This window comes from Kryptolebias marmoratus, linkage group LG5 (assembly GCF_001649575.2).
Source record: "Kryptolebias marmoratus isolate JLee-2015 linkage group LG5, ASM164957v2, whole genome shotgun sequence".
Classification (NCBI taxonomy): Eukaryota; Metazoa; Chordata; class Actinopteri; order Cyprinodontiformes; family Rivulidae; genus Kryptolebias; species Kryptolebias marmoratus.
The window spans coordinates 5,375,231-5,399,974 of record NC_051434.1 but is presented as its reverse complement, the minus strand read 5'-3'; the positions used below and the strand labels follow the sequence as shown (position 1 = coordinate 5,399,974).

Genomic DNA, 24,744 nt, shown 5'->3' with positions numbered 1-24,744 from the left:
GGGATAGTCAGTGTAAGGACTAATGGATGGGAAAAAACAACAACTTTATTTTTTTAAAGTCAACATGTTAGAAAAGCTGGCCTGTCAGAATATGCAGAAAAAGCAACAATTACCTTCAAGAGTCTGATAAAAGTTTTGCAAAAAAGGGTTAAATGACAAACAGTTACAAGTTACAATTTAAAGATAAAATGTAGAAACATTAAGACTAAATCAAAAATGAAATGAAATGAAATGCAAAACCTATTTTCACTAATCAAATAAAACCAGTGTTCTAGCTCTTCAGATTGGATTAAAAGTACGTGATATTTTTCTCTTTTAGCACACACAAACACTGATAATAAAAGTTTAGCAGATTGTGCTGAAAACTGCTTTTAGACAGAGAAATCACACAAACCTGTGTTACTGCATTTTCCAAGCTGAAATAACTGAGGACAAATGAACGAATGTTGATGCATTCTGCAAATAAATATCAAACGTGGTTCCAAAAATTGTCCTTTTAAATAAACCACACAATCAGAAGGGGGGACCTTCTGCAAGGTAATCGCTGCGTGGGCACATGCAAAGGTATTAATTTGATTTTACTTCAAGATACAAAAGACAAATAATCAAGATGGTTGATTAGACAACACAACCTTTTTATTATCAGTCTCTTCTGGCATTAATGGCACAGATCTGAACATTTTTTTAATGTGTAATATCTCAAACATAAATGTTACTTTGAGAATAAAATATATGTTTACCTGATTATAACTGTGCTCATGTAACAGCGGTGATGAAGCTTCATTATACGTCCACACAGTTCAGAATAAGTGGTGCCTGCATGACAAATGAGTCTGAGCTGTTTTAGAAGAGTTTGTGGAGATGCTAAAAAGTAAAAATCAATCAGCAGAGGTTTGAATCTTACTGTGGAATAAAAAACAGTTTGAGTTTTGATTAAATATTTAATGAATTAATGAAGACAGTACAATATTTCTAAAGTACAAGTAAGCTAAGTACAAACAATATTCTCACTGCACTTTAAAAACTTATCACTGTAATCAAAATGCTTTAAAATGTGTTGAGTCCTAACTAATTTATCTTCAGTCTTCACTGAAGAAAAATCTGATTCTTAGTGTCTCAACATTTTAGAAACAAATGAAACAAAAACTTCTGAAAACTAAAGTAAAAGTTTTACTGAATGAATGAATAACTGCAGCAGCTGATTGATTTTCTGATTAATGCAACAAACACTGACTGTCATATTCAACCATGTTCTTGGGTATTTTAGCTCTAAAATATGAAATATTGTTTAAATACTTATATTACAATGTATTAATTAACATCTTCTATTAAAACAGGCATAAAGACACCCCAAAATATTTATCTTTTTTACAAAACAAAACAGCAACAAAAAACAGAATAGAAACTAATGCAGTCAGGAGTGTTTATAAGAGTTTTCCCAACTCTGAAACCTATTTCTAGTTTAAAAACTTTTTTGTTGTTGCTATTATTCCATCAGATTCTGGTCGTTTCATCAGATTAGAACGTCTCACCTCCAAGGCTCCACATCACAGATTTGTTTGAAGCTGCAGATTATATGCAGATTCTACTTTCACCTGAATTTATTACCAAAAACTGGTCTGTGTAAGACGTTTCCAGATAAGTAAAAACATTAGGTTTTAATTGACCCGTTTTAGTTGCAGTATAAATGCAAATTGGAACCAATTGTTTCAAATCTTTAAACTTTGTTCTAAATTCAATATGAAAATAGTTCAACCTCAGTCGAATCAAGAAAATTCAGACCTTTAAGAATAAAAATGAATCAAATCCATGTTGATTCCATGCATCAGAGGCAACAGCTTTTCCCACAAACAGGACAGAAACTTATTTTAAAAAACTTTTTCCACCAAACTGAGATCAGAGAGCCATTCTCCTTCCTAACAATGATGAAAACCAGGTGGCCTAATAGCTTAAAAAAGTCAGAAAAGTGAGACCAGATGTCCTGTTTTGTCCAGTTTCTGTCTGATTAAACATGGGAGAGAACTGTGCTACTTTCCATAACATCTCTGTGGTTTTGAATGAAGCTTGAGGAAACCTGACCTTAAACCTGAAGGACAACAGAATCTCAGCAGACGTCCTGATGACCCAGAAGGAGGTGATCTGATGCAGATGGAGTCCACCTGCCTCATATCTTGATGAAGTCAGGTTGAATTTCTTCCTGCTGCTTTGGCATCTCAGCCAAGTCTTTGGCGGCCTGCTCTTTTACGTGGACCTTCATGTGTGAGTCCAGCGAGCGTCTGTCTTGATAGGACTTTCCACAGAAACGGCAGCTGAACGGTTTTTCACCAGTGTGTGTCATCATGTGCCTCTTTAGGTCGATCTTCTGGACAAAGCCTTTGCTGCAGATCTGGCAGATGAAGACCTTATCCTTCTTGTGGAACCTCTCATGTGTCTCCAGTGAGATCTTTTGGCGAAACCTTTTCCCACAGAGGCTGCAGATGAATGGCTTCTCGCCTGTGTGGATCCTCATGTGAGAATCCAGGTTGCCGATCTGCCTGAAGCTCTTGTTGCATTCCTTGCAGGTGAACGGTTTCTCCCCTGTGTGGATCCTTTTGTGCACATCAAGATGTTGGCTCATGGTAAACTTCTTCCCACAGACTTCACAGGAGTAAATCCTGGGCTTCTCTCCTGTGTGGTTCTTAATGTGCCTTTTCAGGACTGCATTTTCAGTAAAAGTCTTTCCACAAAACTCGCAGATGTATGGCCTCTCATCAGCGTGCTGCTTCATATGTCTTTCCAAAGAGCTTTTCCTGGGAAACTCCTTACCACAGTCTTTGCATCTGAAGGGTTTCTGACCTGTATGCGTCCTCATGTGGATCTCCATGTCCCTGAAGTTAACCCCGCAGATTTCACAGATCCTGCTCGTCTCCCTGTGACTCTGGATGTGGAGTTGCATGTTCTCTGATGATTTGAACTGCTCTCCGCAGACGCCACAAAGAAAGTCTGGATCATTTAAATGTGCCTCTGTGTGCCGCAATAAACTGCCTTTATTGTGAAAAGCACTCCCGCAGACCTTGCAGGAGTGAGAAGGATCCAGACTTGTTTTTTTGCGTTTGCTCCTCTCGGTGGGTTGGTTGTTGGACTCGTGGCTCCGGACATGCTGCCTCAGCTCTGAGACTGTTGGAAAGCCTTTTTTGCAAATTTTGCAGCTGAATGGATTCTGTCCATCATGGTTCTTCATTTGTTCCTCCAGTGAGTTGCTGTGGCTGAACTCTTCAGAGCATATGGTGCTTGTAAATGTCTTATCATCCTGGTGGGTCTGCAAGTGAGTCACCGTGTTTCCCTTCTGGCTGAAGCCTTTGCCACAGAGGTGGCAGTTAAAAGGTTTTTCCCCTGTGTGCAGCCTCAGGTGTGTCTCCTGAGCTCGGATTGAGAGGAACTTCTTGCCGCAGAAGTCGCAGGTCCTGCTGCTGTCACGGTGAATTTGAAAATGCTGTTTCAGATCATCACTGGAATCCAAACTTTCGCCGCACACGCCACACAAACATTCAGCTTTCTTTGTGTGTTTTTCCACATGTTTAATTAAATAGCCTTTCCTATCAAAATACTTCCCACACACTTTGCAGCAGTGGGATCTGGCCTCGACTGCATCACTCTCGTCCTCCTCCTCCTCTCCTGTTGCATCGTCTGGACAGGAAGCTTGGCGGTTCAGTTCGGAAACAGTCCCTGGTCTGGAAGAAGTGCCGGGCAGAGCCTCCGTCACTTGTTCATCTGAAGAGAGACAACTAACACCAAGCGAAAGACTCAGATCTGCAGAGAAAACACACACAAGATTCATTTGCTGGAGTCAGTGCTACCAACTCTTTGAATCTGATCTGCAATGAGAGAAGAAGAGGGGACTAAAACTACGGTACTCAGAACATGATCAGCTCCTATAGAGCGCTTCAGATATTTGTACAAAGTTGCTTTTTAAGTGAGTGGGATCCATTTGATTGCCAAAAATAATTACGGGCATCCAGTTTGAATCTGCGATTTATTGCATTTCTCTGTGACGTTGTCTTTGTGTACTCTGATATTGTGATGATGAAAAATTTTCAATATATCGTGCAGCCCTAATTTCACAAATCCATTTGCAACACAGATGTGGGTCAGTAATTCTATAGGCAGTTAATAAATCATAGATCTGGTTGTGTGGGTAATTCTAAATAGATGTTTGTGGTAATATAATAAACAAAACCAATACCCAAGAAATCTGTTGTGCCACAATTCTTTTCTTAAGTTTATCAATATATGGCAGGAAAATGGGTAAATAACAAATTATAAAATGCCATTTAAGTCATTAATTTAGATTAAACTATAATAAAATAAGTCTTAATATATGAAATATAGTTCTGCAAACCTTTGATGATTTAATACCAACTAATATCCACTTCTTATCAGAAGACTAAAACTGTATTAAGAAAATAAAACCTTCAAAAGACATTAAAGAGCACATTTTGAGTTTTGTGGCTCCAGCTTGCTGTTGAATTTGTAAATCTGCAGACCCTGACCTTTTCTTTGCTCTCCATGATTCTGCGACCCTCTCTGGGCCGCTCTGGTCGCTTCTAACGCCTTGAAGATGAGCTCCACGGCCGCAGCGAGTCTCTCCATCACCAGCCCCCGGAGCTCCTCCAGCTCCGCTCGGCTGCGCTCCTGAAGCAGCAAGAAGATCTCTTTAGCAGCCGCCGCCAACTGCTGCTCAACTGAGGCCTTCAGTTTGTTGCTTTCGGACCGTTTTCTGGACATTTTAGGGGATTTCTACGGAACAAAAGAGAAAATGTAAACAAAATGAGAGAACTTCCGGGTTCCCCTGCGTCCTTACGTACAAGGCAGACGTTTTCGACGCACGCACGTACGTTACGTCATCTCCAGCGTGTATCTGGGATCGAAACAAACAGGCAGGTATTCACAAATACGCTTCGTTAACGAAATATTACAGTTATGTCTCACATTTTTATGTTACCGTATCGTTTTCTTTTGGAGTTTGAGCTCATCTTTACCCCCGTTGTGAAAGTACAGCGTTTAAAATTACAACACTACACCAGGTAGGAACTATACACCGAACTTCCGTTAATATATGTTTGTTTAACATTAATTAACGATTTTAAATGGGTACATAACTTTAAAAAAACATGTCATTATGCTGGTGACGTTTAGGAATAACTTATGGTAAATTCGGCATTTTTTAAAGCTTCAGTAAGCAGGTATTTGAATAAGTGTGACCTTTGGAAGAAAATGTTTATGATTTAACAAACTATATTTAGTCACAGCGTGTTAAGCTTAAAGGGTATGCCCAAACAAGCTGTGACGTTCAACATCACCTTAATAAATATGTCAGTAAATATAATAAATAGTCATTTCTCATAGTTTTACTGTACATAGATTTTGTCAACTATTTTCCAAGTCAGTAAAACATTTACATTTTATTTAAATAATGCATGCCTTAAAATGATGGGACTTTTAACTGGTGGGTAATACTGCGTTTGGTGTTTGGGGCCTTTAATGAATTTGTTTTGGGTGTTTTAGGTTTGGAAACATCAGAGCTGCTGAGATGTCTCATCGTCTGCAGAAGAAAAAGAAGGGTATACCGGAGCGGTGGCTGGACTACTGTCCTATTGGACAGAGGATACCAGGAACAAGATTCATTGCCTTCAAAGTCCCTTTAAAGCCATCTCTGAACTGTCGGGTTCCCAAGTCCCACTCTTTTGGTATGTGGGACCTTCTGGATTCTGTGGAGAGTCAGAACCAAGAGCTTGGTCTGATCATTGACCTCACCTTCACCACAAAGTACTACACAGTGCTGGATGTCCCGCAGTCCTGCTCGTACATCAAGATCTTCATCGAGGGTCACAAAGTTCCGTCTAACACCGCCATCCTGAGCTTCAAACGAGCAGTGAGGCAATTCTTGAAGGAGAACAAGAACAATGACAATTTAATCGGAGTCCACTGCACTCATGGCCTGAACCGCACAGGGTACCTGGTCTGCAGATACCTGATAGACGTAGACGGGCTCCAACCTTCGGCAGCTCTGGAGCTCTTTAATTCCTGCAGAGGTCATTGCATTGAGAGGCAGAACTACCTGGACGACCTGCAGAGGGCCGCCAAGAGAAGCAACAAGGGCATCGATGAGCCGGAGAAAAATGCAGTTCGAGGGCTCGCTGTGCAGAAACAACCACTGGTAGCAAAAACGGAGGGGCAAAAGCTGCAGACCAGCACATTAAAGAAGAAACAATGGCCTGGTGATGACTCAACAGAGAATTAATTACTCAATGATAAACAGTCACCTGGCAAAAATGCAAAAGAGCTTGAAGACGCCCAGAGATGTGATAAATCTGGAAAGAAAAGCCTCCTTTTTTACCTCCTCGCCTGGACGTGCCAAACTCTCCTTCTATAGTGATGTAGGAGCAGGTAGATATACAGTAAATCATAACATTTAAGTAGACTTCAGTTAATTTGAGTGGACAGACATCAGCAAACAGAAACAGTGATTTTTGGTTGTCTTCTCTACAATTTGAGGCGTTTCTGACACATTTTTGCTGCATCAGAAACAGGAAATCGAGTTCTGTCCTGTGACCGAATCGTTAAAGGCTGATTGATCTGAACAGCAAATCTGAAATCACGTGAAGATATTCATCATTTGATTTATTTTTTGCAGCCGAATCATCACACATTATCTGCTCCACGTTTAGATCTGAGAGTTCAAACTCAGAAAGCGAAGAGTGGCATTTTGGTTAAACAAAGATTTTGTAGTTAAAAATATACATTTTTAAAAAAAAAAAATTATTTTGTTAATGTAAGTAAATGGACAACTACAACCAGTAGGCTTTTAAACATGAAGTTTTATGTGGTTCAAAATTAATAATAAAGTTTTTCTTGCATAAAAGTTTTGCTGAAACGCAACGATTCTTTGATTTTTTTTTTAAACATGACTTTTATTGAAGCCACAGAAAATGAGGTAAGCTTTATGTGTTAGTAGCTGGGAATCACACTCAACACACAATCCAAGCATTAACACGTTTCAAGATGTGGCTGCAGCGTTTTCCTTGTTGGTATTAAACTTTTAGCCACGTTTTCTGAAGCTGGATTAAAGAAAACAAAACGATTTTTATTAAAGAACTGAGTGTTTCCTCACATATAAAAATACAAGACTTCATTCTTACATCAGGTCATTTAACAAAACACATGAGTGATACAGAATTTAATTAAAAAACAAACAGTGTCTGTCAAAAAAGAAAAACTGCTGCCGCTTGTTTGTTGCTATCTGTCTTAAATCAAATCAAAGCGCCGACGCTTCTCTGATCCACTCTTTGGTCTCTGCAGCCGGTCATAAAAAGCAGCGTTCACTTTCCATATTTCTGCATTTTTAAATTAGGTTTAATACTAAGACTGTTGAAACCAGTACCTAAAATAATAACACTAAAATCCAGGTTAACACAAAACACAGGTGATGCAAAAATTGAAAAAATGAAATATTTTTAGTAACCACAGAAATGTAACTGACAACAAATCACTGAGTAAATGTGTCTTCCAGCCTGCACTGAACTGCAGGTAAAATGTCTGCAACAAACTCCACTGAAAGCACCATCAGATTGTCCTCTTCCGTTTGTTGTTTTTTGCTGGATTATTCTGGTCCAGTTTAACGTTTTTGGGCCGGCCTCTGGGCCTCTTCTTCGTTAGAGTCTTGCTGGAGTCATCCGGCTTCTCGGTTTCCTTGTTTTTGTTGAGGTCAGAGAGCTGCTGAAGCCGCACCTCTCTGCTCCGGGTCCTGACGTGGATTTGCAGCTTCCTCGTCTTCGAGTGCGTCTTGAGGTGAAGTTTCAGGCGGCCGGCAACCTCAAACTGTTCCCCGCACAGGCCGCAGACCTGCTTCGTGTCCCGGACGTGAGCTCTGACGTGTCTGAACAAAAATCTGCGAGCCGTAAAGGTACGGCTGCACGCCCGGCAGCTGACACTATCTTTTGGTCTGCAGAGCCCCTCTGGTTTTTCTGAAGCCGGTCTGGCTTCGGCAGAGTCTCTGCTGTAGTCGTCGCTGTCTTCGGTCTCGGTTGACGACACCTGCAAGTCATTCTGATTTGGAACTGATCCTGGTGTTTGAAAGGTGTGACATGGGTTTATTGCTTTATTGGAATTGTAGGTGAACTCAATGATCTCAACCTCGTCCAGGTCTTGGAGCTGCTGCTCCTGTTGCTTCTCTTCGACACGTAAAGGCTCAGAAACCAAGTCCTGACTCGGGTTCTGGTTCTGGTTATTGGAGACATCTTTACTGTGTAGCAGCCGCTGTGTGAAGACCTCTGTCGGGAAACACAAACATACAATTATAACCTTGAGTGCTGGTCCCAGATCAGACTTACTAAACATTGTGGAAAAAATTCCCTTCTCATTTGTGCAAGATTTTAAATAATGCAAAAAGTAACAAAGTATGGAAACATAAAAGACAACATTTTTCCATACTTATCCAGATCTGGAAAACACAATTCCACACTATCATCTATTATCTATAAAACTATCCACCAGAAATTATTTCTGCTTATGGCCACCAAACTTCTCTGCAACCACTTTTCTCCGAGGTCCTGCAGACGATGATGAGATGTACCTAAAATGGAGGTGGAGGTGGAGCAGGCAGACCCGGACCCAATCCCCCCACCCCCCGGGCTCCCAGGTGCTGCTCACCTGCTGTAGGTGCGTCCAACGTCGGGTTGTTCAGCGCGCAGAGCAGCGCGTGCTGACGGGCGATCACTTCCCGACTCAGGGCCGCTTCTTCTTCGTATTTCACGATGGTTTCCTGGAAGGCCTCCAGGATCTCTCCCAGCGCCGCGTTCAGTCGCTGACTGGCGAACATCCGAAGCTTCTGGACCCGGGACATCTCACCGCCAAGGGTGGGGATATAAAGTGAAGTCCGCTCGGTGTTAACAGCGTATGCTAACTTGCTAACAACAAGATGTCTTCCGGTTCGAACTAAACACTATTTGGCTCATTACCGCCCCCTGTGGTTGTACCCGTGTACTACAGCTTCTGTTTATTCTTCCTCGTCTACAGCCAACAGATGTTTCATTTATTTCCTCTGACCCTCATCCTGGAAATAAACTTTTAGAACCATTTCCCTCAGAACCAGTACCTCAAATCAGCTATCACACCTTTAAACACTAGCTGAATCTTTTTTCTTGACATTGGTTAAATGGCTTGTAGAAAATTACTTTGGCCCATCTTCTAATCTACCTATAGCAGTTTTGTTTCTCATAATTTTAGGGTCTACTCAGGCAGTACAAATCAACAAATTAGATTTAGTTTATAAAGTTTATTCAAAAAAACCTGTAAAAACTGGCCAGTGATCAGTCTGAAAATGTGGAAATGAAACAGAGATAAGTCTGAAGATGTACAGAAACATGTTTTTTTTTAAATTCACCGCTACTTTCTAGTTTCACCCGTTTCATCCTCAGTTTCATCAGTTTCTACCCCATTCTTTACTTCTTTGTTATGTTCCTGAAAACAAAACCAAAAACTGATTAGAAACTATAAAAGATCCAGTCAGATCAGTGCATATGAGCCAAGCAGACCTCTGTCACCATTTAAGGACGCTTTATCTCCTTACCTGTGGTGTCTCTTCTCTCCTCTGTCTTCTCCTGAACTCTGCCTCCACCAGGCTGTAGAAGTCGCTCTCAACTTTGGCGATGAGCTGCTCAGAGTCTTCCTCGTCGTCCTCTCGCCCCGTTTCGTCATCTTTGCTCTGTTCGGAGCGACTCCTCTCCTTCAGACGGATCTCCCTCTGACGGGCCTCCAGGATCTTCTCCCGCTTCGTCTCCCTCTCAAACATCTGCAGACCATCGAGAAACGTTTGGTTATTTCTCCCTTATTTCTGGAGAGCAGCATCTGTCTGTTTATTTCCACTACAAATACATGAAATGACCACTTTGTAAATGATAATTAAAATGATCTTTTAGTTACTTTTATACTTCATTACACTTGAGTGAGAGAGAGAGAGAGATCACTTCTGGGCACCATATCTTTTTTAAAATTGTTTCAAAGAGGATTAAATTTAATATTTTCTGAAACTAAATGTTTCCTGATGACATGACTTTTATGTAAATGAGACCCAATGATACTTTTTAAATCTCATTGCAATTTTTATGATTTGGTCTTTAAGTATCTCATCTAGGAAATTAAAAGCAGAAAATATTCCATTTTTTCTTAATAAATAAATAAATAAACAATAAAATGTTGATTTTTCAAAAGAACTGATATTCAGTAACAAAAAGCACATTTCTTTAAATCCTGCAAAATGCCAGTAAATATATAAAACAGCTGATTGGTTGTTTTTATTACTGAATCCGATTACAGATCAGTAAATGTTTCAGGGTTTCTTACAGCAGCCACAAGACTCTTCTCGTTCTTCTGCAGGGTCGACAATCCAGAGCAGATCTCCAGCAGCGTGGCTTCACCTGACTGAGAGCCGCACGCCACCAGGCGCCCGTTATCCTGAACACGAAGGCTGTACAGAGGTTTGTCACACACCTGAGGACAACAGATAGAAACTATGTAGACGATTGTGAGCCAGTGAGTAAAATCAGACGGTTTTGTATTTGAAGCTGGAGCACCTTCAGACTAAGTGTGGGGTCACTCTGTTTAAACAGGATGTCCCAGATATCCAGCATGCCGTCCATCTTCACAGTGAAGAAGATGGAGGGCCTGACGGGACTCCAGCAGGCGTCCATCAGATATGACATCTGATACCTGGGAAGCAACATGACTGTTTCAGCGTGAAGTTACCAGAGCGGAATGTCGACCAGAAGATTCCGGATAAATAAGAAAAGATGAGATGATGAGGCAGGACAGACTGAGGTGATATGAAACAAAAAAGAGCAGGAATGACAAGAAAAACAAACAAATTAAGCAAAACAGGAAATAAATTAACAAGTTCATAAATAAGAAAACCTAATCAGGAGCCGAAGGACAAGAAGATGAAAACAAAAACAGAAACGTGAGACAGATGTGAGCAGAGGATTCTTCAACCATCGTGTCTCGTGTAAATTTTTATCGGATATGATTACATAAGAGTCTACAGCCTCTACCAGGGCTGCGGGTCTGAATCCTACTTGCTCCACATGATCGATGATTCCTTGATGTCCTCAGACCAGATGCGAGCCGTCCAGTCGCCCACAGTGAGAAAGTTTTTGGGGAAGAATGGATTCCTCTGCAAGGCGTAGATTGGTCCGTGGTGGCCATCATAGGTGCAAACAATTTTCTCAGCTGGAGTCTTTGCCTTCCTGTTGCAGGACACGACCAGGCCCTGCTCCGTCCCCACCATGAACTTCGTTGGCTGAATGATCATCAAATACAAACACACAGTTAGGCCGAAGACACAGTTGTGAAGTCTTTGCTTGCAAGAATAAACATTTACAGGCTTTTACTTTATAGCACAGAGCCACAGAAGAAGCTCCTCTGAAGGATGGATGGAGAACAAAGTCTATTTGTTTTTACTTTCTGCAGTTAAAGATATTTGAGACAGATTTATCATGAGAACACCTACCTTAAAATTGTATCAATGACATCACTCTAAACATTTATACCATGAACACAGGTTTTTATACCAACATAGGAACACAGAAGACAAATTCAGGATCATTTTATTCAGATGAAAGCACAAGAAACAACTTCTGGAAATTAAAATTTGTAAGTCTTCTGGATGAGCTATGGTGAAGTTTCTAATGTCCACAAGATTAACTCAGAACTGTATTTTTGAGTCCTGGACAGCGCAGGGACCGGTTGGAAAGGTTTGAAAACAGACAAATGCTCACCATAGTGGCCTCAAATTCCAGAGAGATGGCACCTAAAGCTCGGTCCAGATTCCCCTCCCGGCTTGGATCCAGAACCAGACGCTCTGTGGGCTCGCTCAGCTTGCGGACGTCCCACCACAGAATCTGATAGTCAGAGATGACTTGCTTTTTTCAAAAGCTCTGTGTTCTAAGAAACGCCTGTCCGTTCATTTCTCAAACTAGAGTTAGCATCTCAGCAGCAAACATCTGTCTGTGGTTTGTGTGCTCATCATTACTCCACCTTTAATCAGCCTGTGTGACATCAGTTCATCTACCTGTCCGTCAGTGGAGGCAGAGAAGGCATCAGTCCCGGTCTTGGACTGCAACCAGATGATCTTGTAGACTGGATCTCTGTGACTGTGCTCCATAGAAGAATACTCCACAGGCTGGCTGCCTTTCCGGGTGTCCCAGTAAGCTGTATCAAGCACACCTGCACGTGAGTTCACCTGGTACCAGACGGAACCATGCCTGAATTTCATCAAGCCTGGAGCCGAACCCACCAATCTGTCCATTGTAGCAGCCTCCAACAAGAGTGTGGGAGTCCTTTGGGTTGTAGTCCAGACAGACAAGTAGAGACGCTGGTTTCAGAGTTACCTCCGGGTGGTTTGGGTTCTCTGAAAAAATAAAACATCTGCGAGTGTACAGACCGGGCTCGGAGGTGGACGTAGCCCAACCTCCAGTGTGACCCACCAATATCCCAGATGTAGGAATCCAGGCTCGTGTTTCTGGACGTTTTCTGGAACTCGAGGCAGGAGTAGGCTGCGGCCAGCTTCCTGCCTCCATCAGGATGCCAAGACAGGCCAGTGATGGTTCGTTTCAGCTCATTGGGATCTCTGCAGGAAACCCAAAATGCAGCCAATATTCAGTCGCAGTAATCAGTCGATCTGCTGATGCGCTGGGTGTCAGCTGTACCTGAAAACATTGATGGTCTTAGCAGACGGTGGCTCCTGGATTTCCTCCACCTCCTCCTCTTCATCAAAGTACTGCTGGTAGATGTCTATGGAATTGTTCTGCTTGATGCGGTGCTCCATCACCTAAACCACATGATGCCACTCATCATTTCTGTTATCATATGAGCACAATTGATCTAACATCAAATATGGACTGGCAATGGACTCTTTTTTTATCTTACGCTGCCCAGCTGCAGGATGCTGTTGATGTAGCCATCATCTTTTTCCACCTTCTTCCTGAAGCGAATAGTTTGCTCCATCTCGTTGGGGTTGATGTCTTTTGGCCATCCGCCCTCCACATGGTTTAGTCCACAGCTGTTGGACTGGAAGCGCTCTGTGTTTATCTGAAAACAAGAAGCAGCTCCTCAGTTCCACCTGATCCTAATAAGTTGGCCTAAACTGTTTCACTTAAACCTGTTCAGATGAACATGCACGTTGTATTAAAAGTATGGCTTTAGTCATTAAGAAATCAAAAACAAGTCTGACTTTCTTAGACAGCATTTTTGTTCTTCTCAGATGAATAGTTGTTAATAAGCTTGATAAGAGACGTTTATGCTTACTGACTGGGTCTTAATAAACTGAACTCACCTGGTGCTCGGACATCTGCCGGCAGGCCTGAACGGCCTGATCTCTGTGAGTTTTCTGGATGAACTGCGCGGCCAGACTCGGATCCGGGTGAAGGTCCAGCAGCAGCTCCTCGATCCGGTCAGAAAACAGAGCCGGGGGCCCGAACTCTCTGCGGAGCTTCGTGTCGACGTGGACGATCTCCATCGTGGCGGAATTCACCGCGTAACCAACAAAAACAGGGACGGGATGAAGGCGGAGCAAACTGAAAACAAACTGGACTGATAACCGAAGCCAAACTTTACCTAATGGAGCTCAGAAATGCTCGGTGGAGGCACGGTGTGTTGTATCCTAGCAACGCTGTAAGAGCGACGGTATCCTAGCAACGGGATTCTTTCTTTTTTTCAATAAACTTTATTGCATAAGGAGCCAAACAATTTCAGTCCATAAAGCTGAAATTTAATTGTTTTAACATAACTTTGTCTATCTATCTATCTATCTATCTATCTATCTATCTATCTATCTATCTATCTATCTATCTATCTATCTATCTATCTATCAATCAATCAATCAATCAATCTATCTATCTATCTATCTATCTATCTATCTATCTATCTATCTATCTATCTATCTATCTATCTATCTATCTATCTATTTCATGAATCAGACTACTAAAATAAGAATAAAACACACACGCACAGCCATAAAAGACAGTTTTTTAGCTGACTCAGATCTAATTAGGGCCCCACTAAAAATCTATATATAGCTATAGATTTATAAATATATTCACATTGGCCCTAATTATTTTCTGATTAAACACCTAATAGATTAAAAACTATTGTTGTTTTGCCTCCAGTCCAGCAGAGGGCGCTACTTAATCTCGACGCTGGTCTCTTTCTTTTAAAGAGAACCGTGTATTTTTATTAGCTGGCGTCTTGTTGAAGAAGCTAAAAAGAGCAGCAGGATGGTTACTGTGCAGCTGCTGCGGATGTCGGTTCATGAGCGGATTAAGGCCGCGGTTAATGACCTCCTGCATCGGCTGGGGACCGGAGAAAAGTCAGCCGAAGCCCCGGTGCTGAGGAGTCTGCTCACCATGCGGCTCACCGCTGCTGCGGAGGAGATCGTAGACCTGTTTAAGAAAACTGTGGTGGACTACGAAGTCAGAGTGTTGCGGGCAGAGAAGGAAATCTTCCGCCAGAGGAGACAGCTGGATGCTTTGCTGCAGCCCGAAGTCAGGCTGCTAAGGACAGGTCAGTCCCCCCGGCCCTGAGCATGAACGCATCATCATACTAACTCTAACTGCACATTTCCACGCAAAAAAGATTTTATTTTTAATTGAACTAAAACTTAACTTCTTAGTATGAACTAAACGCATTAAGTGAAATACAAAACAGAAACGCGTAAAATGACAGAATGCTATGAGTTAAATGTCTTTTGATAGGCTGTTTAACTGTTATGGCCACTGACGGCGCTAGTCGAGATTTCTGGCAGCCATCTTGAAAGGACCTATTTGTCGCTGTACTGTTTACATGTGGAAGCCACACATAGCGCCCTGTGCTGCTGTATGCTACCATCTGTATCATCTGTCATCAGAAATCTGTATTTTTACCTTAATAAACATATCATTTATAATGTGAATACAGAAAACAGGAGTATTCTGTAATGAGCTTCCCAACAAGCCACAGGGGAAAACACTATTTTTAGTCTGTTAAACCCACCGAAGTGATCAGACATCTCACTGTATCCTTTTCTAAAATATAAGAATAGCAACAGTCCTGTTAATTAAGTGACATGATAATAAAGTAAATTTATAAAAGTCAGTAAATCTTAAAACAACTAACATTTAGCTAACCTGACTGATAGGTTAGCTGATTTACAGACAGGGATAAAAACAAACTTTTTTTAACATAATGTTTGTTTCTGTATTTCAGAGAGTTCAGGAGAAGTCCTGCTGAAGAGGAGGCCCAGTCTGTACCAGGGGGACCAGCAGGACCCAGAGTCACCACATATTAAAGAGGAGCAGGTGGAACTTTTTACCTACAAAAAGGGAGAGCATCTTCAAGATATCCAGGACAATGAGATTACAAATGTTGCATTTGTTCCTGCGCCTGTAAAGAGTGAAGATGATGAAGAGAAACCCCAGTCCTCCCAGTTTCATTGCAGCCAGACTGAAGAGAACAGAGACCTTGTTGGAGAACCAAAACCAGCCACAACCTCAGATCCATTTTCACTTTTACAGACATCTATCGAGGACAGTTTTCCTGATTCTTCTGATCAAAGTGATTCAAACTGGGCACAAACAAATGAAACTCAACCGGGAGATGAGGTCATTAAAAACAGTGAAACACTTGAGAGTGACACTGGATACCCAGTGGAGGGACAACCCTTTCCATGCTCGTACTGTGGTAAAAGATTTAGCCTTAAAGGAAATTTGAATAGACACATAAGAGAACACACAGGTGAAAGACCTTTTCCTTGCCCATGTTGTGATAAGTCGTTTAAAGACAGCGGCTCACTGACAGCTCATATGAGGTGTCACACTGGAGAGCAGCCCCACAGCTGCTTGTTCTGTAGAAAGAGTTTTAGCGGAAGGGGAAATCTGACCAGGCACATGAGGATCCACACCGGGGAGAAACCATATACCTGCTTGATATGTAACAAAAGTTTTAATGTAAAAGAACACCTCAACAGACATAAAAATAACCACACTGGAGAAAAACCATTCAGTTGCTCTGTCTGTGGCAAAGCTTGTGGTCAGAAAACAGACTTGAAGAGACACATGCGAGTTCACACGGGAGAGAAACCGTTCAGCTGCTCTTTCTGCGGAAAGTGCTGTGCTGAGAAAGGAGACTTGAATAAACACATGCGGGTTCACACCGGAGAGAAACCCTTCACCTGCGACATCTGCGGCAAAAGTTGTGCACAAAAGGGGAGCCTGAAGGTCCACATGAGAGTCCACACGGGGGAGAAACCGTATATGTGCTTCGTTTGTGGAAAGGGCTTCATCATTACAGGACATCTGAAGAGACACATGAAGCTTCACACTGCTCAGAGTCAGTTTACTGATTGTACAAATTCTACCAAAACACAAAGTGAATCTAAAACTAATAACCCAGCAAACGCATCATAACTGCTCTGTCATTTCGATCTAGAAAGGTGTTCTAAGTTGCAACCTGAAATTACTCCTAATTTGAGATTAGATGGATTGACAAAATTGCACAAAAAGTGTAAATTATGAGCTGAGAGAAAAACCTACTCCCCAAATTTCTGCAGATATTCCACACCTGATCATTTCTGGCGGTATTCTTCACTGACATAAGGATCTAAGGTGTTGTTACCGATCTGTTAATTTCTGGTCTGATGCAGCTTTTACCTGTTACTACACACCTGATTGTAGAAGATTCATTATTAAAATCGGTCACGATAAACCCCACAGGACACAGCCAGAGTGCAACATAACTGATAGAGGAGGGGAGGGTTTTTGTTGTGCATCAAAACTAAAGTTTAGTTTAGTTTGTGAACTCAAACAACCACAAAGATGCCTTTTAGGGCAGACTGAATTCTAGTAGTCCAAAATGCATTTATCCAATGCTGCTAATCTGTAATATTAGTGTCATCTTGTTGTTGGTTATTGTTTGTTTGACACACAATAAAATTAAAATGTTACAATTTAATTGTAATTATAACTGTGAAGAAATGAGTATTTGATATTATTTTGCTTTGTTTCTATTTGGTTAGGTACATTTACTTTGCACTATTCCTACAGTGCATTTTATTTTCCTCATATAATTGTAATGATTTGCAAATTATTGTCCTTTTTATATTTTGCACAGGGTTGTAACTTGAACTGAAAATGTGTTTAAAGCATGCTTGTTGTATAAAACTATTAGTTTTATAAAAGTCACAATAAAAGTCTAAAGGCCTATTTTTTTGTCTGTCTGTAATTCAAATCTTACCTATAGTTTTAATACAACTGGACTCTACACTGACATAATCAAACATTAAAAATACTGATAAGGTTGAATTTATAAATACAGCTTTTTACCTCCCTATTTGAACCATAAGAAGGCAGCAGCTCTGTAAAGATTAACAGATAAACACTCAAACACCAGCTGATATTATGTTCAGACTAGTGTGAATCAGGAGGAAGAGACGAGGTGTCTGTCTGGTTCTTGTTACCTTTTCAGGACCTTTTCTGGACACCATTCTCATTGTCTCAGCCCACTGATCTATTTTTAATTTACAAAAGAAAACTTTAGCATTTATCTATGAATTATTTAGGCATAAAAACACCACATAAGATCCAAAAAATGTCAAAGTTTTATAACCCCACAGAGCAGAGAACAAATAAAAAACTAATAGAGGCAAAACACTGACTAAAAGGAGCAGAATGCATAAACATTTAGCATAAAAAGCAAACAACAGAGCAAGTATGCCAAAGCACATTTAAATTGAACAATGTTTTTGTAAGAACTGAAGAGATCTTAATGTGTTTTTAAGGTAAGGTAAGGTAAAGTACATTTATTTGTATAGCACTTTTCAGCACAAGGCGGCTCTAAGTGCTTTACAACACAAGATGTCTTCAAGGTTGTGGACACCAGCCTTGTCAGGACAGGGTGTCCTTATGGGGACCAAAGCCCAGTCCTAATTAAAGGGAATGTTATTTTTGTGTATTAGGTTTGTGGATAAATTGTGAATTAGTTCAGCGTTAGGGTGCAGAAATGAATCAAATGCTTTAAGGATAGAAACATGAACTTATGTGATGTGTGAGAGATGAGAATTATAGTACAATAACATTTTAAAAATATATTTTTTTTGATTAGTTTAAAACGTTTTAAGCGTCTTGGTGATGCTTTTATTTTGAAACTTGATCCGGAAGTGATTAATGTTCTCTTTATTTACGCGTGTTTGTCATCAACATGGTGATCAGGAGGAGGAATGGCTGGGTTTAGTTTGCGGGTCTGAAGCCAAGTGAGGGCAGAAACTGAACACTGAAAGGTTAAAAAAAAATCCCTCCGAGTCCAATGTCCTCAAAGATGTCCAGACTCCGGAGTCTCAAGGTCTTCATCGGCCAGCGGCTCGCTGCGGCTGTGGACGACATCCTGGGACATTTAGAAGAGACGATCCTGGAGTATGAAGAGGAGACGGAGCGTCGCCATCGAGACTTTCTGGATGTGGTTTTAACATCTGAAGTGAAGCACCTGGGAGCTGAAGGTTTGTCCTCCGACCCTGGACTCTGTCCCTAACAAGTCTTTTCTTTCCAGATCAGCTGATGATGGAAACACTCAGTCGGTGCTGAGCAGATAAAATAGTTGTCTGAACAACAAGCATGTTAAGTTTATTCTGTAATGAAGGTTTTTCTTGTCCTTCTGAACCACAGTCCTCTGTACTCAGGTGTTGTTGCCATTAAAAATCTGCAGGTATTTTATTTAATTCACATACAGGCTCAGGCATTTTAAATGTACTTGAGCAGTGACAACACATAAAATCAATTCAGTTTTGTTCACAAAGCTCATTTAAAACAACCAAAGTTGACCAAAGTGCTGTTCAGTAAATCACAAAATAACAGACGTGAGCTTAAAATCATTATATAACTAATAATTTCCTTTTCATTGGTCAGGAGACTATTTTCCTCTGATTGATTAAAGTGCAGCAATCTTGTAATATTGTGGCAAAGAATCAGATTTTACTGCTTTGTCTTCCAGCAGACAAAAATTGCCCTCATATTGGCAGCTCAAGTCTCAAGTTTTTGATAACTAGCAGAAATAATATTAACAATATTGATGATAATTGCAGGAATATATGGTGTTCATCAGAGATGCCATGTGTTACTGTAGTCAGACTTATGAGCTGTCTTTCAGATGTTGTGTTGGTGCTTATATTACAGGAAAAAAACCCACAGCTGCATTTTATTCTTATTGTGTGTTCATGTGCAGCTGAGTGATCAGAACATGCAATGTTTTAAAATTAAAAGCATCTTTGTTTTCACAGTTTGTACAGTGAGCAGGCATCAGGTGTAGTTACAAAACCTGACCACGAGGTGTCTTTCATCAGATATTATCATTTCTATCTTAAGTTTTCATCATTCTTCATGACAAAAAGCTTCAGCTGTGTGCAGTAAATCTGTTTTTTGGCATTTCATCCAAGTAAGAATGAAAATAAGACTAGCTACTATCAATACAAATATAATAGAAGATTAAAATATGTAATGCAATAATGACAGATGTTTAAAGTTACTTATGATAACAGTGTTAATATTAACCATATCCCTACACTCTGGGGAAATGTAACTCAGGCATTTTTAATATAGACGTGTTGTCTTAACATAAACATGCAGCACCTCTCATAAAAAGGATCATATTAAGAATAATTATTATTACTTTTTTGTGTTCTATTTATGATCAAAAGCTAAAAGTATGAAAGTCGCCAAAAATCAGCTTTTAATCAGCACGGTAACTGAGAGAGAAAAGATAAATTCCATCTTTATTTAACTTTATTAATAAACATTAAGTTTTGTAGAAGCACAATTAACCGTATTTACTTCTCATTTCTAAGATGGAAATGTGCTCAAACNGGGGGGGTTATTCAACCAAAGTTTTTTTGTTTTGTTTTTTTCTTGACAATGTTTTAAGGTGACCCCCAAAGTTCAGTACCACAGCAGAGTTACTGAACTGAACCCTTCCTGCCACAGTTATTTAAACTGTCTCCTGTCTTTTTGTCTCCAAACCAAACAACATGGCTGCTCTCTCCACTGTCTGTAAATCTTTCCTTTGACCTTTGCTGCCACCCTATTGTCACAAATCACTCCTGAAACATTTCTCCATCTTGCCTGGACTCTCTTCTTCCCCTCTTTACCACACTCCCCGTTGTCCTGTCCTGTCCCAAGTCCTTGAAGTCCTGCAACCTTGTGTCCTCTGCTCCTTGTAGCCTCACTGTTCCACCTGCCTCCCTCTCATTAGTTTTTAATTGTTAGAAAACTAAGCACTGGTCATAAAACCTTACAAACCATAAAACATTGCGTCTTTCTTAGTAAATATTAAGAGGTTATTACACTACATTGTAACTCGTTTTTAACATTTGTTACACTGATATAAAGTATGTTCAGTGCTCACACATAAAGCTGTGATGCTTCTTTTGCTTTTCTTTCAGGGGTTCCTCCAGATGATCAGCAGCCGTTGATGGAGACAGAGCAACCTGCCACTCAGCAGCAGCTGGAGAGAAGCTCCTCTGTGGCCAACAAGAACCCGAACCCAGAACCCCCACACATTAAACAGGAACAGGAGGAAACGAACATCACCGAGCTGACGTTCAGCTCTGTCTGTGTTAAAAACGAGGACGATGGGGAGGAGCCTCTGCCTTCACAGCTTCATCACAGGCAGGCTGAAGAGAACATACCGGTACTTCCACTGGAGGAAGAAGACTACGAACAAGAACTTGATACTGATTACAAGAGTCCAGACTTGAAAGAACCAAAGTCTGAAGTCAGAGTTGAGGATTTTAATGAGACCTGGGAGCCATGTTCTGGAGAGGAAAGTGCAAACCATCTAAATGATACTGAATCTAATAACAGAAACGTGTTTCAGTGCTCTGAATGTGGGAAAAGATTTGGCTCCCTGAGTTACCTGAAGTTACACATAAGATGCCACACAGGTGAAAAGCCTTTCAGGTGTCACATTTGTAGGAAGTGCTTCTCGTGGAAAGGACGCCTCCAGAAACACATGAGAATCCACACAGGGGAGAAACCTTTCAGGTGCTCAGTGTGTGGCAAAATGTTCAGTGAAAGCGGAAATCTGAAGGTGCACATGAGGATTCACACGGGAGAAAAACCCTTCAGCTGCTCCGTTTGTGGAAAAGGTTACGCGCAACGGGGGAATCTGAAAATGCACATGACGGTCCACAAAGGAGAGACGATATTCAGATGCAGTCTTCATCAGTCGTCTCAGCTTCATCACAGCCAGGCTGAAGGGAACAAAACCGCAACGAGACCGGACTCAGCTACAAACTCCGATGCAGAGGGGCATTTACAAGCAGGAACTCCGCTGAGTTTAGACCATGGGAGTGGGAACTGTGCGTGGTGCAGCGTCTGCAAAAAGCCATTCAGCTGCTCGGAGTGTGGGAAGAGGTTTGGCTTTAAGGGGCAGCTGAAGACACACATGAGGTCCCACACGGGAGAAAAGCCCTTCAGGTGTCCCATTTGCTGGAAATGTTTCTCGTGGAATGGTTGTTTGCAGAAGCACGTGAAGATCCACACCGGGGAGAAACCGTACAGGTGCACAGTGTGCGGTAAAGGTTTTATCGAAAGCGGAAACCTGAAGGTTCACATGAGGATTCACACGGGAGAGAAACCGTTCAGCTGTTCAATATGTGGTAAAAGATACAGACAGAAGGGAAGTCTGACCAAACATCTTGAAATCCACCAAGAGAAATGATTTAAACATCTTGGAAATCTGGAGTCTGTTTTCTTTAAAGCTGAACTGAAATCAAATCTAAAAAAATTGACATTTCATATGTTTTTCAGTCTAACACATCCACACATCATTGCAGGGACCCATTTTTTGACCTAAAAGTTAAATAAAGAGTTTTAGCGTTTTAGTCAATAATTTCTGAAGTGGCTGATTTGAGTTCTTTCTTGGTTCATGACAAATGCTGTGCCAAGAATGCCACTTCTGTCCTGTTTTTTTACTAGTGGTAAAAGATGCTTTTTTTTTTTTAACACGAAGAAATGCAAGAAGACTTTGCGGGAGTAATGGATCTATAACCATACCAGTATTAACTTGAACCCACAGCTGGATCTCTGGAATCAGATGAAAACTCTTCAGATTCAGATTCTGATAATCACCAGGACCGTCATGGCCGACAGAACAACGCGCAGAATGACTCAGTTGGGAATTTGGAACGGTGAGAACTGATTACCCCCAGATTGTTGTCTTGACATCAGCACACGACATTAAAACTCTACATAAAGACATCAGGAGAGAGCTAACGATGCTAACCGGATGCTAACTTTTAAACAATGTGAGCCCGCTTCAGAATAGTGTTTATGCACTTTCCCATCAGAGTAAACTAATCAGTAGCAGACTATGACATTTGTTTAATCACACATGGATTGTTTCTGTTTTTCCCTCTGAATCAAAACTGATTTCAGGCTGTCGGCCTGTGAGCAGCTCAGACCTTTAATGACACTGCATGTTCACTTCCTGTTTAAAGGAAAACTTCCTCTTTCTCGTCTCCTTCTCTGTGGAGATGTCCTCCTCCACATTTGACTTTCTTTTATTAATAAAAATAGTTAGAATACTGCTGACAGAAGGTCCTGTTTTTTTGTTGTGAAGCCGCAGTAACGAGGGTCGGAGCGGTGCTTCTCTTTGAAGTGGTCCAAACAGAGTTCTGATTGTAACTCCCACATCGGAGCTGATGGATTTAAATCGGGGGAACCCTTTTATCTTTCGGGAAGCCAAAAAATTATACTCCAGTGGTATTTTCTGACCGGTTCGAACGATTAAATCCAACGAACTGAACCATATTGTTCTGGTATTCATCCAGTCACTGATGAACGGCTGAACCTCAGTGCCTCAGCGGATGTCAGACTTCCAGGGTGGTCACAGAAAAACCTAAAAGCACCCGAGTGGTTTCTTCAATATTCAGAATTACCAAAAAGGATAGTATTTTTTATTTTCAATTACAAATTTCTACAAAAAAAACCCAACATATTTTATGACGATATTTTCACTGATGTTGGCTTCAAAACAGGTTTCAGTTCAGCTTTAATAAAAAAAGATGCATGAGCTCTGCTGTAGCTGCTTAATGTTATCTTGAATATGGTTATAAACTTGAAATGTCATTTTTTAATTCACTTAAAAAAGGCATAGTTTGATTACATAAGTTTTAGTTTGCATTAATGATGTTTCTAAGTAACAATTTTTCTGTCCTGTCGTATCTTATTATAATATTTTGACTTCATTATAACCTAATTGTGCCATTAAACCAGAGGAATCATTCTGACAAAAAATACTCTTAAAAACAAATGTAAAGATTCTTTTTGCAAAGAGTTTTTGTGTGTACTTTTATTAAACAAAGAACAAGTGTGAAATCTACTTATGGGCACAACAATGTTTGCATCTGAGCAGTAATGTTAAATTATTCAGTCACAGGAAAGAAGAAGTTCTTCTGTTTGGAGCAGACTGATTATTATTATTATTATTAACTCTTTGATTCATTATCTTTTTATGATGGTTTATTTATTGAACTATCTGATCCGTCCTATAAAAACAGACTAACATTACACTTATATAGAGCTGAAAATATTTCACATTAAAAATCAGTTCTGTACTTCTTAGGAAACATTTTAATTTAATAATTGTGTCTACTCTTTTTGTTTGACTTTCAGCTAATGATGAGCAAAGCCTTTTTTTTTCAAACTTGTATTACGTATTTGTTTTATTCCACTAATAAAATAACCATGATATATGTAATCAATTAAACATTTGTTTTAGAATGACTCTCTGTAACAGAATATAATAAATAATAAATGCTGCTGACTGATGCTGCAACCATAAATGTTATATTCAGTCGATTATATTCACATCACTGGAAATCAGTCAGAAAACAAAACATTTCATTCATGTGTTTTTTCAGGGTTTGAGAGCTTTTTACCTCCTTATCTGAACCATAAGGCAGCAGCTCTGCAGAGATTAACAGATCAACTCAAACACCGGCGGATATTCAGTTCAGACTGGTGTGAATCAGGAGGAAGAGACATCCGAGGTGTCTGTCTCGTTCTTGTTACTTTTTCAGGACTTTTTCTGGACACCAACCTGTCAGGACCAGGAGTCCTTATGAGGACCGAAGCTCAGTCCTAATAAAGAGGAGTGTTTCCGTGTTTGGGATTAGGTTTATAAATTACATTTAGTTTAGGGTTAGGGTGCAGAAATGAATCAAAATCGATGCAATACGTTAAGGACAGAAACATGAACCTGAGTGGTGAGTGAGCTGAGAATTATTGTATCTTTACAACATAAAACAAAGGTTTTCTGCAACTCTTTTGTCTTCATAACACAAATTAGTTCCATCTTCATCTGTTTGCTCAGCGAGCAGCTTATTGTCATCTCAGCCCCTTCATCAATTTTTAATTCACAAAAGAAATCTTCAGCACTTATTTATGAATTAAACACCCCATAAGATCCAAAGATGTTCAAGTGTTGTAACCAGGGGTGGAAATTAGCACCCGCCACCGGCCAAATGCGGGTAAATATTTGATGAATTTGATCAACACACACGCCACTGTGGCGGGTTGGCAATTTGAACAGAAAAGGTGTTATTTGTCCTCTTGACATATAGGGGGCAGCAATGTGCTCGAGTTGCTGCTGTTACGTCGAGCCGCGTTCCCCCATCAGATACGGTTCCCC

The 24,744-nt window shown here is 40.6% G+C and overlaps 6 protein-coding genes and 1 long non-coding RNA gene across 11 annotated transcripts; 4 read left to right on the top strand and 3 right to left on the bottom strand.

Annotated features, from left to right (window-relative positions):
• Positions 1–27: 27 nt before the first annotated feature.
• On the bottom strand, positions 28–4,791 carry LOC108243889 (gastrula zinc finger protein XlCGF57.1). The gene is made up of 2 exons (XM_017429620.3): positions 4,530–4,791; positions 28–3,789 (listed from the first exon to the last, which is right to left on the bottom strand). Exons 1-2 carry the CDS (start codon positions 4,762–4,764, stop codon positions 2,165–2,167), a joined length of 1,860 nt encoding a protein of 619 aa, XP_017285109.1. The 5' UTR covers positions 4,765–4,791; the 3' UTR covers positions 28–2,164.
• LOC108243932 (RNA/RNP complex-1-interacting phosphatase) lies at positions 4,780–6,852 on the top strand. Of its 3 annotated transcripts, XM_017429693.3 has the most exons (3): positions 4,780–4,920; positions 5,002–5,063; positions 5,545–6,852. In XM_017429693.3, exons 1-3 carry the CDS (start codon positions 4,807–4,809, stop codon positions 6,278–6,280), a joined length of 912 nt encoding a protein of 303 aa, XP_017285182.2. In that variant the 5' UTR covers positions 4,780–4,806; the 3' UTR covers positions 6,281–6,852. The 3 variants fall into 3 exon arrangements, with proteins under 3 accessions (XP_017285182.2, XP_017285183.2, XP_017285184.1); XM_017429694.3 differs by lacking the exon at positions 5,002–5,063 and having other exon boundaries at positions 4,780–4,916; positions 5,545–6,851; XM_017429695.3 differs by lacking the exon at positions 5,002–5,063 and having other exon boundaries at positions 4,818–4,920; positions 5,545–6,850.
• Positions 6,853–7,098: 246 nt separating this feature from the next.
• On the bottom strand, positions 7,099–9,154 carry LOC108243881 (transcription factor Ovo-like 2). 2 transcript variants are annotated; one of them, XM_017429606.3, is made up of 2 exons: positions 8,689–9,154; positions 7,099–8,309 (listed from the first exon to the last, which is right to left on the bottom strand). In XM_017429606.3, exons 1-2 carry the CDS (start codon positions 8,879–8,881, stop codon positions 7,603–7,605), a joined length of 900 nt encoding a protein of 299 aa, XP_017285095.1. In that variant the 5' UTR covers positions 8,882–9,154; the 3' UTR covers positions 7,099–7,602. The 2 variants fall into 2 exon arrangements, with proteins under 2 accessions (XP_017285095.1, XP_017285096.1); XM_017429607.3 differs by lacking the exon at positions 8,689–9,154 and adding an exon at positions 8,470–8,594.
• Positions 8,783–10,775, top strand: LOC112451017. Its single transcript, XR_003039745.2, has 4 exons — positions 8,783–8,894; positions 9,659–9,848; positions 10,414–10,514; positions 10,647–10,775. It is a non-coding gene; the product is annotated as an uncharacterized LOC112451017 (long non-coding RNA).
• Positions 9,299–14,527, bottom strand: dnai2b (dynein, axonemal, intermediate chain 2b). Of its 2 annotated transcripts, XM_025008936.2 has the most exons (13): positions 14,435–14,527; positions 13,367–13,607; positions 12,961–13,122; positions 12,741–12,862; positions 12,519–12,661; positions 12,329–12,442; positions 12,104–12,243; positions 11,811–11,933; positions 11,109–11,332; positions 10,611–10,746; positions 10,381–10,527; positions 9,608–9,829; positions 9,299–9,498 (listed from the first exon to the last, which is right to left on the bottom strand). In XM_025008936.2, exons 2-13 carry the CDS (start codon positions 13,547–13,549, stop codon positions 9,424–9,426), a joined length of 1,791 nt encoding a protein of 596 aa, XP_024864704.1. In that variant the 5' UTR covers positions 13,550–13,607; positions 14,435–14,527; the 3' UTR covers positions 9,299–9,423. The 2 variants fall into 2 exon arrangements, with proteins under 2 accessions (XP_024864704.1, XP_017285098.1); XM_017429609.3 differs by lacking the exon at positions 14,435–14,527 and having other exon boundaries at positions 13,367–13,728.
• Positions 14,264–17,267, top strand: LOC119617014 (zinc finger protein 70-like). Its single transcript, XM_037975626.1, has 2 exons — positions 14,264–14,592; positions 15,274–17,267. Exons 1-2 carry the CDS (start codon positions 14,307–14,309, stop codon positions 16,470–16,472), a joined length of 1,485 nt encoding a protein of 494 aa, XP_037831554.1. The 5' UTR covers positions 14,264–14,306; the 3' UTR covers positions 16,473–17,267.
• A 993-nt stretch (positions 17,268–18,260) lies between these two features.
• On the top strand, positions 18,261–22,522 carry LOC108243902 (gastrula zinc finger protein XlCGF57.1). The gene is made up of 2 exons (XM_025008940.2): positions 18,261–18,556; positions 20,492–22,522. The coding sequence occupies exons 1-2, from the start codon at positions 18,367–18,369 to the stop codon at positions 21,769–21,771; spliced, it is 1,470 nt and encodes a 489-aa protein (XP_024864708.2). The 5' UTR covers positions 18,261–18,366; the 3' UTR covers positions 21,772–22,522.
• Positions 22,523–24,744: the final 2,222 nt, after the last annotated feature.